The 19,915-nt window shown below is 39.7% G+C and overlaps 2 protein-coding genes across 4 annotated transcripts in view; one reads left to right on the forward strand and one right to left on the reverse strand.

The window, feature by feature from the left end:
* Positions 1 to 8,790, reverse strand: part of FASTKD1 (FAST kinase domains 1) — a 54,832-nt gene extending 46,042 nt beyond the window's left edge. For all 3 annotated transcript variants that reach the window (XM_069079781.1, XM_069079780.1, XM_069079779.1), the window contains exons 1-3: positions 8,674 to 8,790; positions 2,261 to 2,457; positions 1,025 to 1,553 (exon numbers count right to left, since the gene is read on the reverse strand). In XM_069079781.1, coding sequence (XP_068935882.1) covers positions 1,025 to 1,359 — 335 coding nt within the window. In that variant the 5' untranslated portion in view covers positions 1,360 to 1,553; positions 2,261 to 2,457; positions 8,674 to 8,790. The remainder of the gene's footprint in view (positions 1 to 1,024; positions 1,554 to 2,260; positions 2,458 to 8,673) is intronic.
* Positions 8,791 to 8,878: 88 nt separating this feature from the next.
* PPIG (peptidylprolyl isomerase G) overlaps positions 8,879 to 19,915 on the forward strand; it is a 96,994-nt gene continuing 85,957 nt past the window's right edge. Inside the window, exon 1 of the mRNA XM_069079944.1 lies at positions 8,879 to 9,223. The gene's annotated coding sequence lies outside the window, so the exon portion shown is untranslated. The remainder of the gene's footprint in view (positions 9,224 to 19,915) is intronic.

Genomic DNA, 19,915 nt, shown 5'->3' on the forward strand with positions numbered 1-19,915 from the left:
AGCACCAGCCCTGGAGTCAGGAGGACCTGAGTTCAAATCTAGCTTCAGATACTTAACACTTACTAGCCCTGTGACCTTGGGCTAGTCACTTAACCCCAATTGCCCTGCCTTTCCCCTTCCAAAAAGCAAAAAAATAAAAATAAAACAACTCTGGGATTTCACCTTGAACCTAACAAACTGATAAGGATGCCAAAGTGAGCAATAATAAACACGGAAAGGGTTGAAGAAAGGCACACTGATAAAATATTAGTAGAGCTGGGAAATTTGTCCTTAATTTTGAGAAAAGAAATTTTGAGAAAGAAATTTGAAATTATTTCTAAAAATAAAAAAATAAAAGGACTCAACTGTCCTTCATAGAGCATGTAGCCCAAAAGGAGGTCAAAGACAGAAAGACCCCATACATATCAAAATATTCATAGCAGCACTTTTGGGGGTAACAAAGAATTGGAGACAAAGTAGATGCCAATTGATTAGGAATACCTAAACAAACTGCAGTGCTGGAATGTAATGGAATATTGCTGTACTGTAAGAAAGAACAAGGATGAAGAATATAGTGAAACATGGAACTATGTATATGGACTGAGACAAAGTGAAGTAAGTAGAACCAAGAAATCAACATGCACAATAACTGTAACAATGTAACTGGAAAGATAAAATGAAACTGACAGCTATGTAAGTTAATAACCAAGCTTGGCCCCAGAGAAGAGTTGAGAAAATGTACTTCCTTCTCTTACTGGCAGCAGAACAGTGCTACATGTATGGAACATTATAAATACTGACAGATACCTGATTCTATGATGAGCTGGTTAGTTTTGCATAACTTATTTTTTTCTTTCTTTTTTATTCTTTCTAACAAGTGATGACTTCCTGCCTAGTGAGGAGGAAGATGTATTAGTAATGAAAGTGATGCAAAAAACAAGAGATGGAAATTTTTTTTAATTACGGACAAAGAAAAAGAAAAACTAAATAAAAATAAAATAAACTATTAGTATAAGTCATTGGGTCTGAAAACCATATTGCTTACCTTAACATAATATACAATATATTCACCAGGGTATTATCATCCATTAATTCCATTTTATCCTTAGCTAAAATACGAAGAGCAAGAAACTGAGGATGGTCTCTGACATAAGGAATATTTCTCATCAAATCATCCTTTTCCTTTTGAAACTGCCAAAGTACTTTACATGCACATCCCACGTGTTTTTCTGAAAGCCTGGCTGTATTTTTTCCAACTATATCAAAAATCTGTTCTTCATTCACACATTTATTTATTTGGTTAAGCAGAGGGTCAATGGTTTTAGTTCCATGCTGAAAGACTCTCCAGAAGAATTCATAAGCAGCCCTCAGACGAAGCATGATGGAAATTAATCACTCTATGGATTACTTAGAGAAACCTAGGAGAAATTTTCTCTCTTTTGCATTACTCTTCTCAAGTAAAGGAAACAGTTGTAATCATCATGTGAGATAGGTTGGTACAAAAACATCTGTTCTGACTCTGCCTTTTGGACTTCCATCATGACTACTCAGAAGTTCATTTCAGTATATAGAACCTGTTAGAAAAAAAAACTTGAGTTATCATTGTTATATGTGTATTGTCATCTAATTCCAAAGTTCAGATGCAAATGTTATTTCTTATCATTGATTGGATTTATCCTATTCATCAAAATTTAATGCAGTAGAATTTGACCTCAAACCATTTTTTTCCCTAGACTCTACTTTTTTAATTTGTTCCTAAACCTACTATTAATGGAAAGTTTATAAATTTGGCCATAAAAGCAAAAAAAAATTTTTTTTCCTAAGCAAAGGGTATGTTTCTCACTCTATTCTTACAATCCCTCAAAGAACACAAATAATTTAAGCACTGCATTTGGCCTTGGGCAAATCTGTCAATTAAAAGAATGTTTAATCATCAGCCAAGGAATATAAAAAGTCTAGGACAATAACAAGATATGGTAAATGAAGAACTCAGAATACCTGACATATAAAAACAAATCTTAGTTATGTATTAAAAATTGAATTGAAAAGGGATAGGTGGTAGGTGCTCAGTATTTATACAAGCAATGGCTTGAAACACCTGTTGAATAGCATATTTCCTCAATCTATGGACTTTCTCCTAAAATTAATTTCTCATTTAGTCTCAATTTGTTCCTAAGGTTTTTTATTTTATTTTTTCAATTATGTATTAAGTTAGTATTTAATTCCATCAGGGGAATTTGACAAACAAATAAACTGAGGTAAACAGCATTAAATGACTTACCCAGGGTCACACAGCTAGTAAGTATCTGAAGCCAGATTTGAGAAAATGAATCTTCTTGACTTCAGCCCTGGCACTCTATCCACCATGCCACCTAGCTGCCTGATTAGATTCTTAGGACTCAGTTAAATCTGTGGTATCTTGTCTTGGTTCTTTTGGATGAGCCTATGACCGGATGCCTGGAATCCTTGAAAGAATTTCTGATAAAGTAAAAACAAAGAATTTTTTTAAAAAAGAAAATGGGTAGACAATTGCTAATACTCAGTCCACAGGATATTAGCTTTAGAACTGAAAGGGATCTTAAAAGTCATTTAGAACAACATCTTCATTTTCTAGATTTAGGTGAGATGTATGAGACATATATTATGCCCATTTAACAGATTAGGAAACTGAGGCTCAAAGAAATTAAGTGACTTGCCTACAATCACTCTGGTATTAAAACCCAGGTTTCCCCACATCCAATGACCAGATGTTAAAACCCAACATCCTGCCCTTAATGACAGTCCTTACATTCCCTTCCCTTCTTGACCACTTTATGCAAAGAATGAAAATTTCTAGACAGCAAAGGGTGGGAGACAGACTTCAGAATGTGTATTCTTCTGTTCATATATAAATCCTTTTGAATGAATGAAAAGTTACTAAAGGCTTATTAAATGCCAGGTACAGAGCTAAGTTCTCAGAATGCAAAAAACAGAAGTGAGACAGTACCAGCTCTTGAGAAACATACATTCTAATAAGACATCACAGGGAAGGAAGGATATTTTGTTTAAGGAAGTCTCAGAGATGGTTAAGTATAAGGAAATAGGGAAATCAAGTCAACAAGCATTTAAAAGAAGGGTAAAAAATAGTACCTGCTCTCAAGAAGCTTACAGAATAACGGAGAGACAACATACAAGCAACTGTTGTTGTTTGTCCTTCGTTTTTTTTTTTAAGAGAACCAATGACATCACAGGATGATGTCATGACTTGCTGAACTGGACTGAAGTGAGACAGAGCTGCACAAAGTCACCAGCCTCACCCTCTCTTCTGAAGTCACTGAAGAAGCAGGACCAAATTCAGGAGGAGTGGAGATGGCCAGGAACCAATGAATGACCTTGGAATCTTTGCCATCTGACAAACAACTGCACAAACATGTCACAGAGAGGACAGGAGGGCAGACTAGAGATAAACTCAGAGGGAAGGCACTAGCATTGAGGGTGATCAGAAAAGGTTTCTTGGAGAAGATGAAATTTTGCTGGTACTGGAAGGAAGTCAGGGAAGGAAGGAGGTAGAAATGAAACTGGAGAGTTCCAGGCTTGGGGGCCAGTCAGGAAAAATGCCAGGAGTCAAGAGGTGGACGGTCTTGTGTGACAAACAGCAAGGAAGTCAGTGTCACTGGACTGCAGAGTACATGGAAGATGTAAGGGATAATAAGACTGAAAAAGACGAGGAAGTCAGGTGATGAAGGCCAGAGGATTTTATGCTTGATCCTGGCTGAAGGTAGTAGGGAATCACTTAAGTTCTCCTTTGAATTGGCAAATGACATGGGAGGACTTGGACTCTGGGAAAATCAATTTGCTAGATAAATGGAAGATGGACTGGAATAGGGAGAGGCTCGAGGCAGGGAGACCAATCAGGAGACTACTGAAATAGTCCAGGTGTGAGGTGATAGGGGCTTGAAACAAGGTAATGGCAGTGTCAGAGGCAAGCTCACATTATATAGCATTGAACATGTGCCAGGCACTGTGCTAAACACTGCACAAATACCATCTTATTTAATGCTCACAACAACCCTGGGAAGCAGATGCTATTATTATCCCCATTTTACAAAGGAGGAAAACTGAGGCAAAGGTTAAGTGACTTGCCCAGAGTCACACAGTTCATACGTGCCAGAGGTCAGTTTGAATTCAGGTTTTCTGGACTCCAGGTTTGGCACTCTATATACTGTGCCACCTAGCTGATTCCTAAAATGTTTAACAATCAGCTCTCCAGGGAAGGGGGAGTGTACCCATGACACACTTTCAGTTTAATGGGCATGTCTAACATTTTCTTCATCACTTAAGTATAGACAATCGACAAGACAATAATTTAAGCCCTGATTTTTCAGAAGTGGAAATGCTCATGCTGAAAATTTAACAATCTTGAACCTGGTACTTACTGGTTCTAGCACTCCACTGAATGGGAATATACATTAGAGATGTTAATAAGGGCTCAGCAACAGATTAGATATGGGGGTGAAAGAGTGAATTAGACTGTAAGCCTGGGGGGCTAAGAAAGATTGTGTTCCCCTCCACAGTAATAAGGAAGTTAGGAAGGGAGTAGAGTTCAGGGAAAAGATAATAAGTTCAGTTTCAGATTAGCTGAGTTTAAGATGTCTACTGGACATCTAGTGTAAGATATCAAAATGGCAGTTGGAGATGAGACTGGAGGGTGGCAGAGAGGTTATGGTTAGTTAAGTAGATTTGAAAATCATCAGCATAAGGAAGATAATTGAATGCTGGAGAGCTGATGAGATCAAGAAAAATAACATAGGGGCAGCTCTGTGGTGCAGAGAATAGAGAGAGCCCTGGAGTCAGGAGGACCTGAGTTCAAATCCAACCTCAGACACTTAACACAAAAACTAGCCATGTGACATTGGCCAAGTCACTTAACCCCAATTGCCCACCAAAAAAAGCAAAAGAAAAAAGAAAGATAACATAAAGAAAGAAGAAAAGGCCTTGGGCAACACATACAGTAGATGACCTGGAAGAAGATCCTGAAAAGTTGTCAACAAGCATTTATTAAGTGCTTACTATGTACCAGGCACTGTGCCAAGAACTGGGACTACAAATACTAGCAGAAAGAAAGCCTCTGCCTTCAAAAAGCTTACAATCTAAAGGGCAAAGACAACACATAAAAGGAAGATGAAAAGAAGGTAGAAGGACAAAGAAGATACCTGGATCTGGGGCATGCCCCAGAAAAAAAAGTCCAGGACATTTAGGAGCACAGCTTTGACAGCAATGAAGACAAGCTGGCCTGTGTATCCTCCCTAAAATGAGGAGGAACCATCCAGTCAGATAGAGTGGCCACGGGCCACAAGCAGGTCATGAGGGATAACTTGCAGTGAAGTTTTCCCATTCTGAACATCCTGTATACATTCTTATTACTTCCTTATACTTTGTAACTAAGTTCAGTATCCTTTCCGTGTGTGTATATGTCATTGTGTATTTCAAAGTAATGTAAGAGCTATTGATTTGATTAACTATTGAGACCAAATTAGAGGTGTTTTAGTCTGGGGGAAAGGAATGGTAGTGTGAGAGGTAGCAAAGGGTTAAGTTTCTATAGCAATGCAAGAATTGCTGAAACAAGACTACTGATAAAAAGTACCAGACAGTAGCCTTGGGAAGAATTGGGACGGTAGCGTTGAGAAGAGTTGAGGCAGTAGCCTTGGGAAGAAGTTGGGTTCCCAGTTCCCAGAGAACGCCTAGATAATACTAAAAATGAAATAATGTAGAATAAAAGAAGCTAGCAGCAGCAGGTGGATTTGACCAATCAGAAAGCATACGGCGGCCTTGGGACACTCAGGCCAAGATAAGGACACATCTAGGTTGGACTGAAGGGGGTTCAGTATTCTGAGGCTGTTACTGCGCTTGCATAGTGGACCTCATGTATTATGTATGTTATCTAACAAAATTAGAGCCTGATTAGTAATAATTAGGGTAATGAATGGAGAGGGCTTTGCGACGATTGGTTGGCATTAATAAGAGAGTGAGCTTGCCTTACCAACCAATGGTAAGTTGGGACAGTGGAGAAGGTATGGAATTCCCACTTTAGGGCTTTATAATCTTGCTTCTGCCTTCTGTAGTGCTCTCCTCCCTTCTGACTTTCTTGTTGGATTTAGGGACGCCCTTTCTTGAGAAAGATAGTAATAAAGTTTTTGCTTCTACCTTGAGAAGTCTCTGAGTCATTTTGGGTGAGTGGTCTTCTGACACATACAGAGTGGAGTAAGCAAATCTCCAGCATGAAGAAGTTTCTGGGGCATAGTAGAGTCAGAAGTACAGCCTAGAGAGGAATGAGAAGACAAGACTAAGCAGGAAGAGTCCAAGAGGTAGGAGAACCAGAAGAAAGCATAGTCACCAAAACCTAGAGAGAAAAAAGCAAGAGGGAGAAGAGGGGGATTAACAGTGCCAAAAGCTGCAGAGAGGTCATGAGGGAGGAGGACTGAGAAAAGGCCTTTGGATTTGACCAATTAAGAGATCATTTGTAACTTTGGAGAGAGCAGTTTAAACTGAAATATGAGGTCAAAAGTCAGACTAAAGAATGTTAAAAAGATAATGAGAGGAAAGGAAGCAGAAGCATGGATTACAGATGACCTTCTCAAGGACTTCAGTCACAAAAGAGAGGAAAGATAAGGGATAAATAGATGTGGACAGATCAAATGAGGGTTTTTAAGGATGGAGGAGACTTGGGCATGCTTGCAGATAGTAAGGCAGCAGCCTGTTAGAGAATTATTGAAGATAAATGAAAGTGGAGATGAGAGAGGGAGGCAATCTGCCAGAGGAGAGAATGGAATAGAATCACTTGTCCACATAGAGGGGTTTGCCTTGACAAGGAGAAAGGCCACCTCTTCAAGTAAGAGGAGGGTAAAGGGGAAGACAGTGGAAGAAGGCATTTGAATAATGTAAGAGCTCTCTCAAATGGCCTCAATTTTTTCAATTATATATGAGGCAAGGTTCTCAGCAGAGAGGAGGGACAGAGTTGGGAGGTTTGAGGGAGGGATGAAAAAGTTTGGAAAAGTTTCACGGTGAGTAGGATAGTAAGCAGATTAGAAGTGTAATAGGATTTATACTTGACTATACACCGACGTGGGGAGGAGGGGAGGGAGGGGGACAAAATGTGAAACTCAAGGAATTGTGGAATTGTATCCTGCAAACTAAAAGGAAACAAATTAATTTTAAAAATTAAAAAATTAAAATAAAATAGAAGTGTAATAGTATTACCTAATCCTAGTGAGGGTCCAGTAGAAATTATTAACATAAATTTGTAGGAATTTCAAGTTATAGGAATATTAATTAGATTATAGGAAAGAGCATAGCTTGAGTTCTAGGGCCTGCTAGATATGATGTCTCCCATTTTTCTTTAAAATCCTAGTATTTCGGGCCGCCAGGTGGCTCTTCGAGTAAGAGCACTGGCTCCAATGTCAGGATGACCTGGAGATCAAATCTGGGCTCAGATACTTAGCACCACACCCAGAAATAATAACAGAAATAATAAATAACCTTGAGCAAGTTACTTAACCCCGATTGCTTTAAAAAAAAAAATCCTTACAAAGTAAGAATGTTCCCTGGGGATACAAGGTGGTGTCATTACTAGATCAAGTTGTGTAAACAGTTTAAGGACTTTTCTCCTGTTATTCCAGAATTGTTTTCCTAAACAACTCACTTCACCAAAAGTATCTTAATTCAATAACAACGGATTAAATTCATATTTATGTGCCAGGCACAGTGCAAAACACACATTAAGTGTGCTTGTCTTCCAGGAGACACTTCAATAAGGAGCTATTTTGTTGAGTTAAAATAAAAGCCAATTTAAAAAGAGACTTAAGTCTCAAACCCTAGGTACAAATCCCCAAACCTACCCCAAACCATTCACCAGCAGAATTGAAAGCAACCACCCCCGTACTGCCCAAAGTGAATGCTTGTCATGAATCACCCCCACCCACCAACTTGGAGAAGGGTAAAGGGCAGGGATTTAGCGGGTCAGAGACTCTGGATTCCGTTTGGATCCTTAAGCAAGTCAGTTTACCGTCTCTGCGTCTCAGTTTCCTCATCTGTAAAATTATTACTGAATTGGATGACCTATAAGGTCCCTTTCAGCTCTAAATCACAGGATGCTAGGACCAGCTCTCTTGCCCAGAGAGATCAGTCATGGCTGGGCACTGAGACTGAGTATATGAGGACTGGGTTAGCCACTACTCCCCTTTGGGGGCTCCGGCAAAGCCTAACCTAGACTATCCCTGCCCCAGTGTGCAGGAAGAGCTCCCTCTGTGCATTCTGGCACTGAAGAGCTCCCCACACAAGAGGGAGGGAAAAACAAATCCCCATCGAGTACACCGTGGTTCCCTTCTCCCCTTCCAAACACCCAAAAATTTTAAAATAATTTTTTTCTTCGGGGGACGGAGGTTAACCTCTGCCTGGGGGCGAGTGAAGTTTCCCTGACTCAGATACTATAGGCTCAAAATTGGAAGAGTTATTAGGGGTCATTTAGTCCGAACCCCTCATTTTAAAGAGTTTACTGAGGTTTCAAGCCTTGCCCAGCAGCAGAGCCAGCACGTGAGGTTAAGAGGCGGGGCACACGTGGGGCTGGTGCCGCAGTGATCCTTAACAGTCTCAGGACTTCTCCCTAGACTGGACTAATTTTCACCAACACCGCCCCCCACCACTTTCCTCCAGTCTCACCCTGTCCTGGAAGAGGGATTCCCTCTCCTCTGGGTCAGCAGCGCCAAATGTCCGTCCAGGCGGCGTGTACAAAAAGAGGAAATGTACTACATATCCCGAAGTGCAGTGCGGCAAAGTAAAGGTGGAAACTGAAATTTGCACGGCATTCTGGGAATTGTAGTCATATTCGTTGCAGCAGCTAGGGATCCTGATTGAGGCTGTACATTTTGGCTTTCTCAGCCAGTTACTGGCTGTATAATCAGGATACATTCAGATCTTTTACTTGTAAACAGCTGTTTGTTTGTTTGTTTTTTTTCTGTTGCTATTGCAATAAGTCCGGAAAGTAGGCATTCTTTTAGTGACTTTTGTGTAGGCATTCAATGTGGCTAGACTGAACTCTTTTAATGATTATCAAACACATTTAAGAGACTGCAGTGTTACTAGGCTTGATGTAACCAGTACAATGCTGCGTGGAAACAGGAGCATTTGGAGGAATTTACCATCTATTGGGAATCGTTTTCCACTTAAATTCTGTGCTGGACATCCTCCATGACGGTGACAAACAGCTTTGGCAAGTATATATCTAACTGTTTTATGCCCAGCTTAATAGTAAAAATCAGAGGGTTATCCAACAAAATTATCTGCTGTTATATTTTTTCAAGGAATTCTGAATGATTTTGATGTGTACATGGGAGACAACTTGTTGGAGAAGAATCTTTAAGGTTGGTTTTTGCTCTACCAAATCAAATTATTTTTAAAGACAGCTAACAGGCACAATGGGATCTTGTATTCTCTGAACCTTTCAGTCAACTGAGTGACTATAAAGATGTAGTCAAGGGTAGAGTATCAGTTATGGAAAGCCTACCTTTTCCTTTTCATAACTTTATCAAGGATGCCTTCAGTGAATGTATAGATAATTCTCATAAAAATTTTGTAGTGACTGAAAAGTAGACATATAGGTCAGTGATTATTGATATTTTCTTGGTTACCTTTTACTGGTAATGTTTGTGATTTTTTCCAAATGTATGGAAAAAAATCCTTCCTCCTTCCTTCCCCCCCCCCACCTTTTTTAGACCATGATATGTAAGGTATTACCACTTTTGAATGTGGACGTTTTACTTAATATCTGTGGAAAAAGTTAATAAATCAGGTTAAGAAGAAATATAACCTCTCAAATAAAATGTTATGAAGAAACAAAGACTCTTTTGAGGACCAGAAAGAAAACTGTCCTTTGAATAAATGTGCTGAGAGGACCTTTTTTTTGCTTTTTGGAGGGCAACTGGGGTTAAGTGACTTGCCCAAGGTCACACAGTTAGTTTTTGTGTTAAGTGTCTGAGGCCAGATTTGAGCTCAGGTCCTCCTGACTCCAGGATTGGTGCTCTATTCACTGTGCCAACTAGCCACCTGAGAGGACCTTTTTGAAAGCATAATGCTGACTGTAGTAATCATGGCTACAGAGCATTATGGTCTATCACATGTGACTGTTTTCAGAGTTTTCAAAGATATTGATAAAATATAGGTCAAATAATTATTTGGAGACTTTGAGAAGATTATATAAGGACTTATGGATCATACCTAATAGAATGATGGAGGTTTTTAGTTTCACATTAAAAGTATAAATGGGTCATTACTAATAAGCAAACATTTTGAGGTATTAAAAGATATAGGAGAGGAAGGATAGAATATTTAAGTGCTTACTATGTACTAGGAACTGTACTAAGCATTGGAAATATAAATACAAGCAAAAAGGAAAAAAAAACCCATGCCCTCAAGAAGCTTACATTCTCATAGATGCCAAATACATAATAGGAGTGGGAATGAGGGGAGATGAGAACAAGGGAAGAAACCCAATGAGGGACAAATTTGAGAGTCAGGAGCTACACCTAGGTTAAAAGTGAGCACAGCTGGTTTGGATGCTTCTCACATGGAAATTCTGGGAAGGAATTCACCAATCAGAGGAGAAATCTCATGGGCTAGTCATCTCCAACTTGAAAAGGCAGCTGAATGAATATGATGAAAGAAAGCAGTAGAAAGATTTGAGTTCAGGAAGAGTTCAGGATAGAAGACTTAGGAAGCAATGACAGGAGTTACAGAAGATATGTAGGAGCTGATAATATCTTTATTTGCTTTACTGGGAACTCTGCTGACTGGAAGGGATGCATTGCTTTGCTAAGAGCTGGTTGTCTGGAAAAAGGCAGGATTTCTCTTTAGAGCCACCTATACCCAATAAGAAAGGAAACTTCTCATGGATTTTCTTCTAAGTTTGGCATTAATATAGTGAGCCCCTTGGAGCACAGAGGGATACCAGATATATCACCAATGATACCCACAGCAGCTGCTATGAATATGCAGACTTATTTCCTGGGTTGAATCACAAAATACAACAAGTTCTCTTCCTCAAAGACAAAACCAAGAGATTTCTTCAGATAACAGAAAGCCACTTCCACTGTGATAACAAAGAAGTTTATATACTTCACCAATCTGGGGAGCACCAACATCCCCAAGCCTTCCCTCTGTTAGGCCTCCCCACAAACAAGCTTCCCTAGGCAAAATTCCTCCCTCTCTCAAGCTAGCTGCTCTGCCTCAGCTCTCTCAGCTCTGCCTCACTCTTCCTCAACTCCATCCTTCAACAAGTTCCTCCCACCATAGGCTCCATGTGACTCAAACTGTAGGCTGGGCCAAAGGTCAAAGCAAGTCACATGGGCCTATTAAGGGGCAGGGAAGATCTTCAAATTCCCTTAACATTTCACCTCTTGACTGAAGAGGAAGAACTAGCCCAAGTCAGAAAAATAGAGCATATTAAAGCTTTCCTACCAGTGAGCACTAGAATTAGGCCCATGAGTGATTAGTGACACTTCTTGCAAGATAGGGAGATTTAGTCTCAAAAAAAATCTAATAATCAATAAATAAATAAAGTAGTTTGTTGTTCCTTCAGTGGCCAGAAGCAGCAGAAAAATGACTGTGTAGCAAGAGAACTATGAGGATCAAATGGGGAAAAGATATTGTCCAGCAAGTAACAGGTGGTACAGACTGTTCTGTAGAGAAATACAGGACATGGAGGCTTCCCATCCTAAGTCATGTGCTTCCCTGTTAGATTTCTGTAAGCATGTACCTACTCTCTCCCCAAATGTATGCACTGGTGGGAGAATGTGACCCAACTTAAAGGGCGGACTATTATACAGTCTATATATACAGACTATTATACAGATATATACCCTTCCACATGGCAGGGGTTAGGGACATGGCACTGTCATAATCTGGAAAATCCACATAAAATATTTTGGCCCCTCCTTCATACCAGAGAAGAAGTCTGAATTATTATGGTATTAAATGATAAAATATATTAATATTATACAATACTAGTCATTGATATTATACAATACTATATTGCAATTCTGAGTTTTCATGCTTTTTCTGTGCCAACTGCTGGCCTTTGTTTTTCTTATGCAACTTCCACAAAACTCCCAAAAAATTATCATTTAATTTCTTATGTCAACCCCTGACATATTGAAACCAAAATGGGGAAAATCATGATGTGGAAGGGATAACTGTATTTTGATTTTTCCTATTCTTGTCTTCTATTGTGTAAATATTACAATTATTCCTGCATTTGCCTTCTAATGAGTAAATGTTATGATTTTTCTTACTTTTGCCTAACATTTAGTAAATATTTCATGTTTAAGAGTCAATAGTATCACTGTGACTGATTTCATGTAAATGAGAAACAGACTGCTGTGGACTCATACACTGCAATGAAGAGTAGCAGGAGTGTATCTTCCCTCTTTCCCCCTCACATCACACACACACACACACACACACACACACACACACACACAGTTGTTCCAGGATCCTGAAGGAGAGTTTGACTTGTAGCCCTGGCTGGTTCTACTCTAGGAAAGAAACTCAAACCCTCAGATCAGGTCTGCTTCCAAAGGCAGGTTGGGGTGATTCAGCCCAAAGAGGAAAAAAAGGGGAGGGGGACTTCAGGACAAAACTGTCTCCATGGCACTGTGCACATGCTACATATGTGTTGAGGGTCAGACTCTTCCCATGCATGGACTGGGTCAGAAACTGGCCCTCAACATCCAGAAACTGGCCCTAAACACATATGAATGAATAAAAAAGCATTTATTATTAAGTCTTTTTATATACCAAATGGTGTGCTATGTAATGGAGATACAAATACAAAAATGAAAGAACATTTCTGTTCTACAGTTGGATGGATATCCTGTAGAGCTGGTCCCTCTTGTCATATATTTTAGACAGACACAGATAAGATCAGAAGCTAGGTTGTAAGGGATTAAGAAGAGAGTGAGAAGAGATAGAGTGGAGGCACCTATTGTAGGTGGCCTTTTAAAATGGACATACAAGACAGAAGAGGTATAGGACTATAGGAGGACAGTTATTGTGAATGGGAGGATCAAGTGAGGATTTTTTTAAAGATGGGGGAGACATGGTCATGTTTGTAGGTAGTGGGAAAGGAGCCAGTAGATAGAGACTGAAAATAAGTAAGAGTGGAGATGATGATGATGGAGATGAATGTCCCTTCATCATGTGAAATGGGGGTGAGTGATAGGAGATGAGAAAGAGGGGAGAAGAGGGAGCTCATGGCAAATGGCCTAAGAGACTGGGAGGAGGGGGAACCATGGGAAATTTGAGGAGGGATAAAAAGGTTTGGAAGAACCACTGTGGAGAGTCAGATAGTGAGTTAATAAGGGAGGTATAGTGGGATTGCTTCTCTGGACTTCAAAGAACATGAATGTCACTAGATTATCTCAGAACTCATTTTCATACCTATGAATCAATTATTCCTAATCCTAAAATATATTCAAGCACTGTGCTAGATACCTGTGGAATAGAAAATTATGAGACATGACCCTATCTTCCTAGACTTTAGAATTCCTCCAGTTCTTAACAACCAATACCTATATCACTTTATCTAATCATAATCTATTGACTTTTCACCTCTCCCTCTTCCTTTCCTTATAAACCTCTATTCTTCATCCTCACTGTTACCTCCACTCTCTTGACACTTCCGTCCTTTCACAAGCCATCACCTCTACACTAGCCACTCTCTTTTTCCCCATCTTGAACTTTGGTGAACCAGTTCAGCTCTATACTATCCTCCTCTCTAAATCCCTGGTCCCTTTTATCATATTGCCAATTGCACTCTGCCAAACTTTAGCCTTGGATGACTCCCACCATCTGTCACCTTCATTCCTACACACATGCTGCTGAATGTTGGTGGAGAAAATCGTGTAACCATTCTGATGGAATTGATTACAGATTCATCCTACACAACCTTAAGTGGGTCCTCACTGCCTTAAACCATTCTTACATCTTTAACTGCCTTTCAAACTGGAGCATCTCATCTTTCAGCTCTGAACATTTATTCTGGCTGTCCTGCCATCCACCTCCTGGCTTTCTATATGTTGCAAGTAAAATATCATTTTCTACAGGAAGCCTTTGCCAACCCTTCTTAATTATAGTGCCTTCCTTCTCTTAATTAATTCTCATTTTTAGCTTCTTTGTGCATATTTGCTTCTTTGTTGTCTTTCCAATTAGATTTTGAGTTCCTGAGGGCAGGGACTATCTTTTGCCTCTATCTGTATCTCTAGAGCTTAGCACAGTGCCTGTAGACACTTTAAAAAGTGTTTATTGATTAACTATTCACTCTTTAAATATATATAATGATTTCCACTCTAAAATTACTTCTTTAAAGGTCACCAATGACTTTCCAATTGCTAAAAATCCAATCACCTTTTCACCTTCTTTACCTTCCATAAGCCTTTTCTGAAGCATCTTTCCTACCCCCTTTTTGAAATTCATCCCTCTCTCTACCATGACACTATCCTTTTTGGTTTTTCTTTTACTTCTCTGCTGCTGCTTCTCTGCCTCCTTTGCTAATTCATCTTTCTCTTAATCTCTAGGAATCAGTTTCCTCATCTTTAAAATAAATAATTTAGATGAAATGATCTCTAAGTTCCCTTTCAGCTCTAAGTCTATGACCCTATGATCCCACTCCCTAAATATAGATATTCCACAGGGTGTTTAATAGTTGAGTGGTCTTGGGAAAATTTCTTCACCTCAGTTTCTTCATCTGTAAAATACACACAAGAACAGTTGCACACTTCAGAGGGGTGTTATGATTATCAAGAGATTATGTATATATAGGACTTGATGAAACATAAAGCACTATATGTACCATGTGATAGTAAACCCACCTCTTGCAGGTGAAACTGATGTGGTTTGGGGTTTCTGGGAACTCCAAAGTGTTAGGGTAGAGGGCAGCTTTCACCTGGAAAGAATTCAACACTGAAACCATCTTCCAGTCAAAGTGACAAAGGTTTATTGTAACACCAATAGTTCAGAGTAGATTCTTAGTGAATCTACAACCTAATGGGAGTGAGACTGATACTTATGTACAAAAAGGGACAGTGAAAAGATCTGAATGGGATTAAGGAGGAGTGGTAAATAGACTGGGGTAGGTCTGGTGCAATAGTGATTGGAGTGAAGTAGCCTGGGATGGGTGGGTCAAGAACTACTGGGAAAGGACTGTCAAGGTGGACTGGGATGGCCCAGATGCCTTGGGCCATATGCTTTGGGTGAAAGGTCAGTGTATCTGGGCTGCTGAAATGTGTGGGAAAATTCAGGGACTGGGTTGCTTTCAAAGAAATGGTCCTTTCCTTTTAGGGGTCCAGGTCCTATCACCCCATCAAAACCCCCTAGACAAGTTGTTTAATGTTCAAGCAACTTTATGGATATGCATCCCCTTAAAATAATAGTTCACAAGCCCCCAATAATGTGTACATACTTCCTAAGCAGAGGATAGAATTAGTTCAAAGCAAAGATATAGGATGAAATATCAGAATAAGAAAGCAACAATGGAACATTTTTCCTATAAAACTGGGATATACTCTTTCACAAATTCACATAGCATCTGTGGGAAGAGTAGAAATACCTGGGGAATGCATATGGTGAGGCACAAATAACAGGAAATATATATAAACAGACTGTACTTATGAAGAGACTTCTTTTTGTTCCTGATGATACTGAGCCACCAGTGTCTTCTGGTGATTGCTGGCAGTCTCTTCCGTAGTGTTTTGTTGTTGTTCAGTCGTTTAAGTGTGTCTGATTCTTTGTGACACCATGTGGGATTTTCTAGGCAAATACACTGTAGTGGTTTGCCATTTCCTTCTCCAGCTCGTTTTACAGATAAGGAAATGGAGGCAATCATAGTTAATCAACTTTCCTTGGGTCACCAAGCTAGGAAGTGTCTGAAGCCAGATTTGAACTCAGGAAGATGGAATCTTCCTGATTCCAAGCCCAGTGCTCTATCCACTTTACCACCTAATTGCCCATGTAGTCTTAGCCTGGTATTACTCCTCACTGGTCTCATGTGAACACTGCTCAATGATGTTCCACTAGTCCTAATTACTACTGGTTGCTACCACTTTCCACTGAACACAAAGTTTCCAACTTCCAGTTTCAGCTGGAATTCTCTGCCAATATGCTACTTCCTCCTCTTAAAGCACAGGTTCTTCACTGAGGTTCAACATATTTCAAGGAGGTAAAGCCAAGCATGAGCAGCTTTCAAGCTTCTGATTACACAGTATAGTTAACTCTCTATTTATTCAGTAAAGTAAGACAAAACATTCACAGAAATTAAAATACAGCATTCAGAATGTTATGGCATAACAACTTATCACTAAAATGGCCACATAGTTTTAGGCAAAGTACATTCATTTAGTAACTCAATCATTCTTAAGGAGGCAAGCCTCCTTAATTGACACAAAGTACAGAGGTCAAAAGTTTTCCACCCCTAGGTCACATTATCTTAATCTCTTCAATCAAAAAGTCTTGGGGCAGCTAGGTGGCACCGTGAATAGAGCACCAGCCCTGGAGTCAGGAGGACTTGAGTTCAAATCTGGCCTCAGACACTTAAAACTAGCCATATGACCTTGGGCAAGTCACTTAACCCCAATTGCCCAGCCTTCCCCCCTCCAAAAAAGAAAAAAAAAGGCTTCTTTTTTCAAAATTGGAGATTAGTTTCCAATCATCCTTAATTAGTAAGTCCTTAACTCAATCATCTAGCTGCAAAGGTCAAAGTTCTTTACTCCTAGTAAATCATGATCTTCTCAGTTTGCATTAAATACCCAAGGAGAGGTCTTTCCATCTTGGCTCTCTGCTTCCATGGTTCCCCTTCAATGGTCCCAGCTCCTGCCAGCTCCTTGTTGTCCAGTAACTTGTCCAGTTCCTGTTCCATACTGAAGCTCACAGTGTCTAGTACACCTCAAGTCCTTCACAGTTTCTGTTCCTGGGAAAACAAAGCTTAACAAAGCCACAATAACATTCATTCACATTGCCAGGATCCTCATCAATTCACTTTCTGCCTGTGAGGTCAGCATAGACCCAACAACAAGGTCTGAGGAATCAACACAAATCATCAGTATAGTCACTGGACCTCTGAAATCGTCAGCAAGACCCTCCTCCAGGATTTCTGTAAACATATAACAAGATAATCCTCTTTCAGGGCTTCTGAACCAGCAGTAAGGTCTCAAGACTTTTGTAACAACAGCACTGTCCTCTATTAGCAGATGAATCTGACAAGTAACAACAAAACAAAGTACTGACACCACAGCCATGCCTCCTCCCAGTTCTCCTCTCTTTTCATTTCTCACTTCTTCTCAATTCTCAGTTCAGTCTTTATTTCTCATTTCTCTTCTCAGTTCTCAGTTTAGTTCTTAGTTCTCTTCTCTCTCTCCAGCAGTAGCAGCCCAGCTTCCAGATGCTTGCTCCCAGAAGTTCTCTCTCTCTCTCAGCAATTCTTGTCCCCAGCAGTTCTTTTTTTTCTCTCTCTCCAGCAGTAGCTGCTCTGCCTCCACGATGCTCACTCCCAGAAGTTCTGGCCTCTCTCAGCTTGGGCTTTCCCTTATATACAAGTATTAGCTCCTACTTGAAACTAAGTGCTAAGATTAGCTTGCCAATACAAGGGGCAGGGAAGATCTTCAAATCCCCATTACCATTACCGAGGGGTTCATAAACCTTTGCTTTTCTTTGTAATCCTATATATTCTACTTTATACATGTAAATGCATTATTCTGAAATGGGATCCATTGACTTCACCAGATTGACAAAGGTTTCCACGACCAAAAAAATGAGTCAAGGATACTGATGTAAAAAGAAGAGCAGGCTCTGCCCCCTCTTTTAGCTGAGAGTGCAATAGCTTAAGCTTCCACTCTTATCCAGGAAGGGACCCCACATAAGTAGCCACTGGATGAGGAAAGAACCCTTAACTAGCTGTTTTTCTCAAGGGGAGTTTAATTTCTCTAAGCTTTTATTCTTTAGAGCTATGTATGACAGGCTGTTATGCCCTAAAATGATTTTCCCCACCCAAGCCACAGCCTAAGGAGCACACTCAGGCAGTATCTCTCTCTCAGTCTCTCTGTCTTTTTCCTCCTCCCTTCCCACTCCCCATACATTTGTTTATTTATTCATTCATTCATTTCTACTCAATTTCCTCCTTACCAAGGGAAGGGTTTCTCTCTTCAGCTTCCATCTATCTCACTTGCAGATATTGAAGTCTTGTAATTCCTACTTATTACTTGATTGCCAAACTGCACCTCTTCAGAAATATTTTAGGATCTTTCTTTTCAACAAAACACCTGGATTTCACCAAACCTGAAATTCTCCTCAGTCTCCCAAGGAGGTGAATGGGAATAGCAGCATTTAATAATAGCTAGCATTTATAGAGTGCCTTAAAGTTTACAAAGGGCTTTACATATGTCAACTCATTGGATCGCCTCATCTACTTGAGGTGGGTGCTGCTTCTAGGCATTGTCCTCCATCTCAATTCTTTCTTCCAAAGTCCTGCCTTTATTAGGTATATGTGGCCAACAACTACCTTTTCGAGGCTCAGAGCAATGCTCCTTATATATTATTAATGAGAGGGTTAGGCTAAATGATAATAGATATATTATAATAGATAGATATTGTATGTAAGGAGGATTTTGTTATCCTTCTTAGAGTTAGTTTCTCAGGATCCATGGCCATGGAAATGTCTAATTTCCAGGTGTTTTATAATAACTCCCAGAATAGCCCCAAGAATTCTAGATAGTATTTCCCAGAATAGTTGACAGACAGTCCTACTGAGGCTGTGCTGTGAGATAAGGGGTGACATAATGTAATATTTAGCATGCTTGTGCAGAATGACGATATTGCTAAAGTTAACTTGTGAGCTTAATGTTGGCAAGATGTCTGTTGCCCTATAAAGCAGGTGGGCACTGGTCAGTGAGCAGGGAACCCATGGGGAATGCCACAGGGAACCTATAGGGAAAAACCACAGGGAAAACCATGGGGAAAAACCACAGGGAATTCGTAGGGGAATCTATGTGTGCCTCAACAGGCTCCCATTGAATCTTGAGGGAATTTAGGGAAGTACACAGGTGTGTCTGTCTTGACTGACCCCACCAAGAAGGGTGATTAGGGAATGCTGTAGGAGCTGGTTCTCCCAGTCACCATTTGAGAAGACTAGAATAGAATAAAGCTGATTATTAACCTCTCTAAAGCTGTCTGCTTGTCTGACCAGATCAAGAATGAACTTGTTAGAGGCTGGAGACTGAGAACTCCAGTGCCTCCTGTGTATTTTCAGTGAAACAGATATGTAATATATAGATATACATAACAGGAATGTGTGTGTATTTATAGAAATAATTTTACTGACCAAATCTGACCTTAGCTGTCTTAGCTCTTTCTGATTCTAGGTCTAGAGCTCTATCTGAAGTATCACCTAGTTGCCCCAAATGATCCATAAACTCCCTCAACACTTGATGATTCTATGAAATTATATCAATTCTCAACTTCCCTATTTCTATTAATCAAAGTACCATTCTGCTAGTCACAGACCTGAAACCCTGGAGACATTTTAACTCCCCCCTTTTCCCTCATCTCCCATATTCAGTATAAACTAGTCCTCTGAAATATTTCATACCTCATCACCTCCTTTTTATTTCCACTGTTATCATCCTAACTTAGGCTCTTATTAATAATCACCTGTCCTTTTACAGCAACCTCTTTTTAAAAACGAATTATTTTTTTGTTTTTAACATTCACTTCCCTAAGATTTTAAGTTTTGAATTTTCTCCCTTGCCTTTTCCTTCCCCCTCCCCAAGACAATCTGATATAGGTTCTACTTATACATTCATTTTTAATATATTTTCACATTAGTCATGACATAAAGAAAAGTTAGAACTAATGGGGAGAA

Source organism: Petaurus breviceps, unplaced genomic scaffold, assembly GCF_028583685.1.
Source record: "Petaurus breviceps papuanus isolate PSGF00001 unplaced genomic scaffold, PetGlider_PUasm1.0 91133, whole genome shotgun sequence".
Classification (NCBI taxonomy): Eukaryota; Metazoa; Chordata; class Mammalia; order Diprotodontia; family Petauridae; genus Petaurus; species Petaurus breviceps.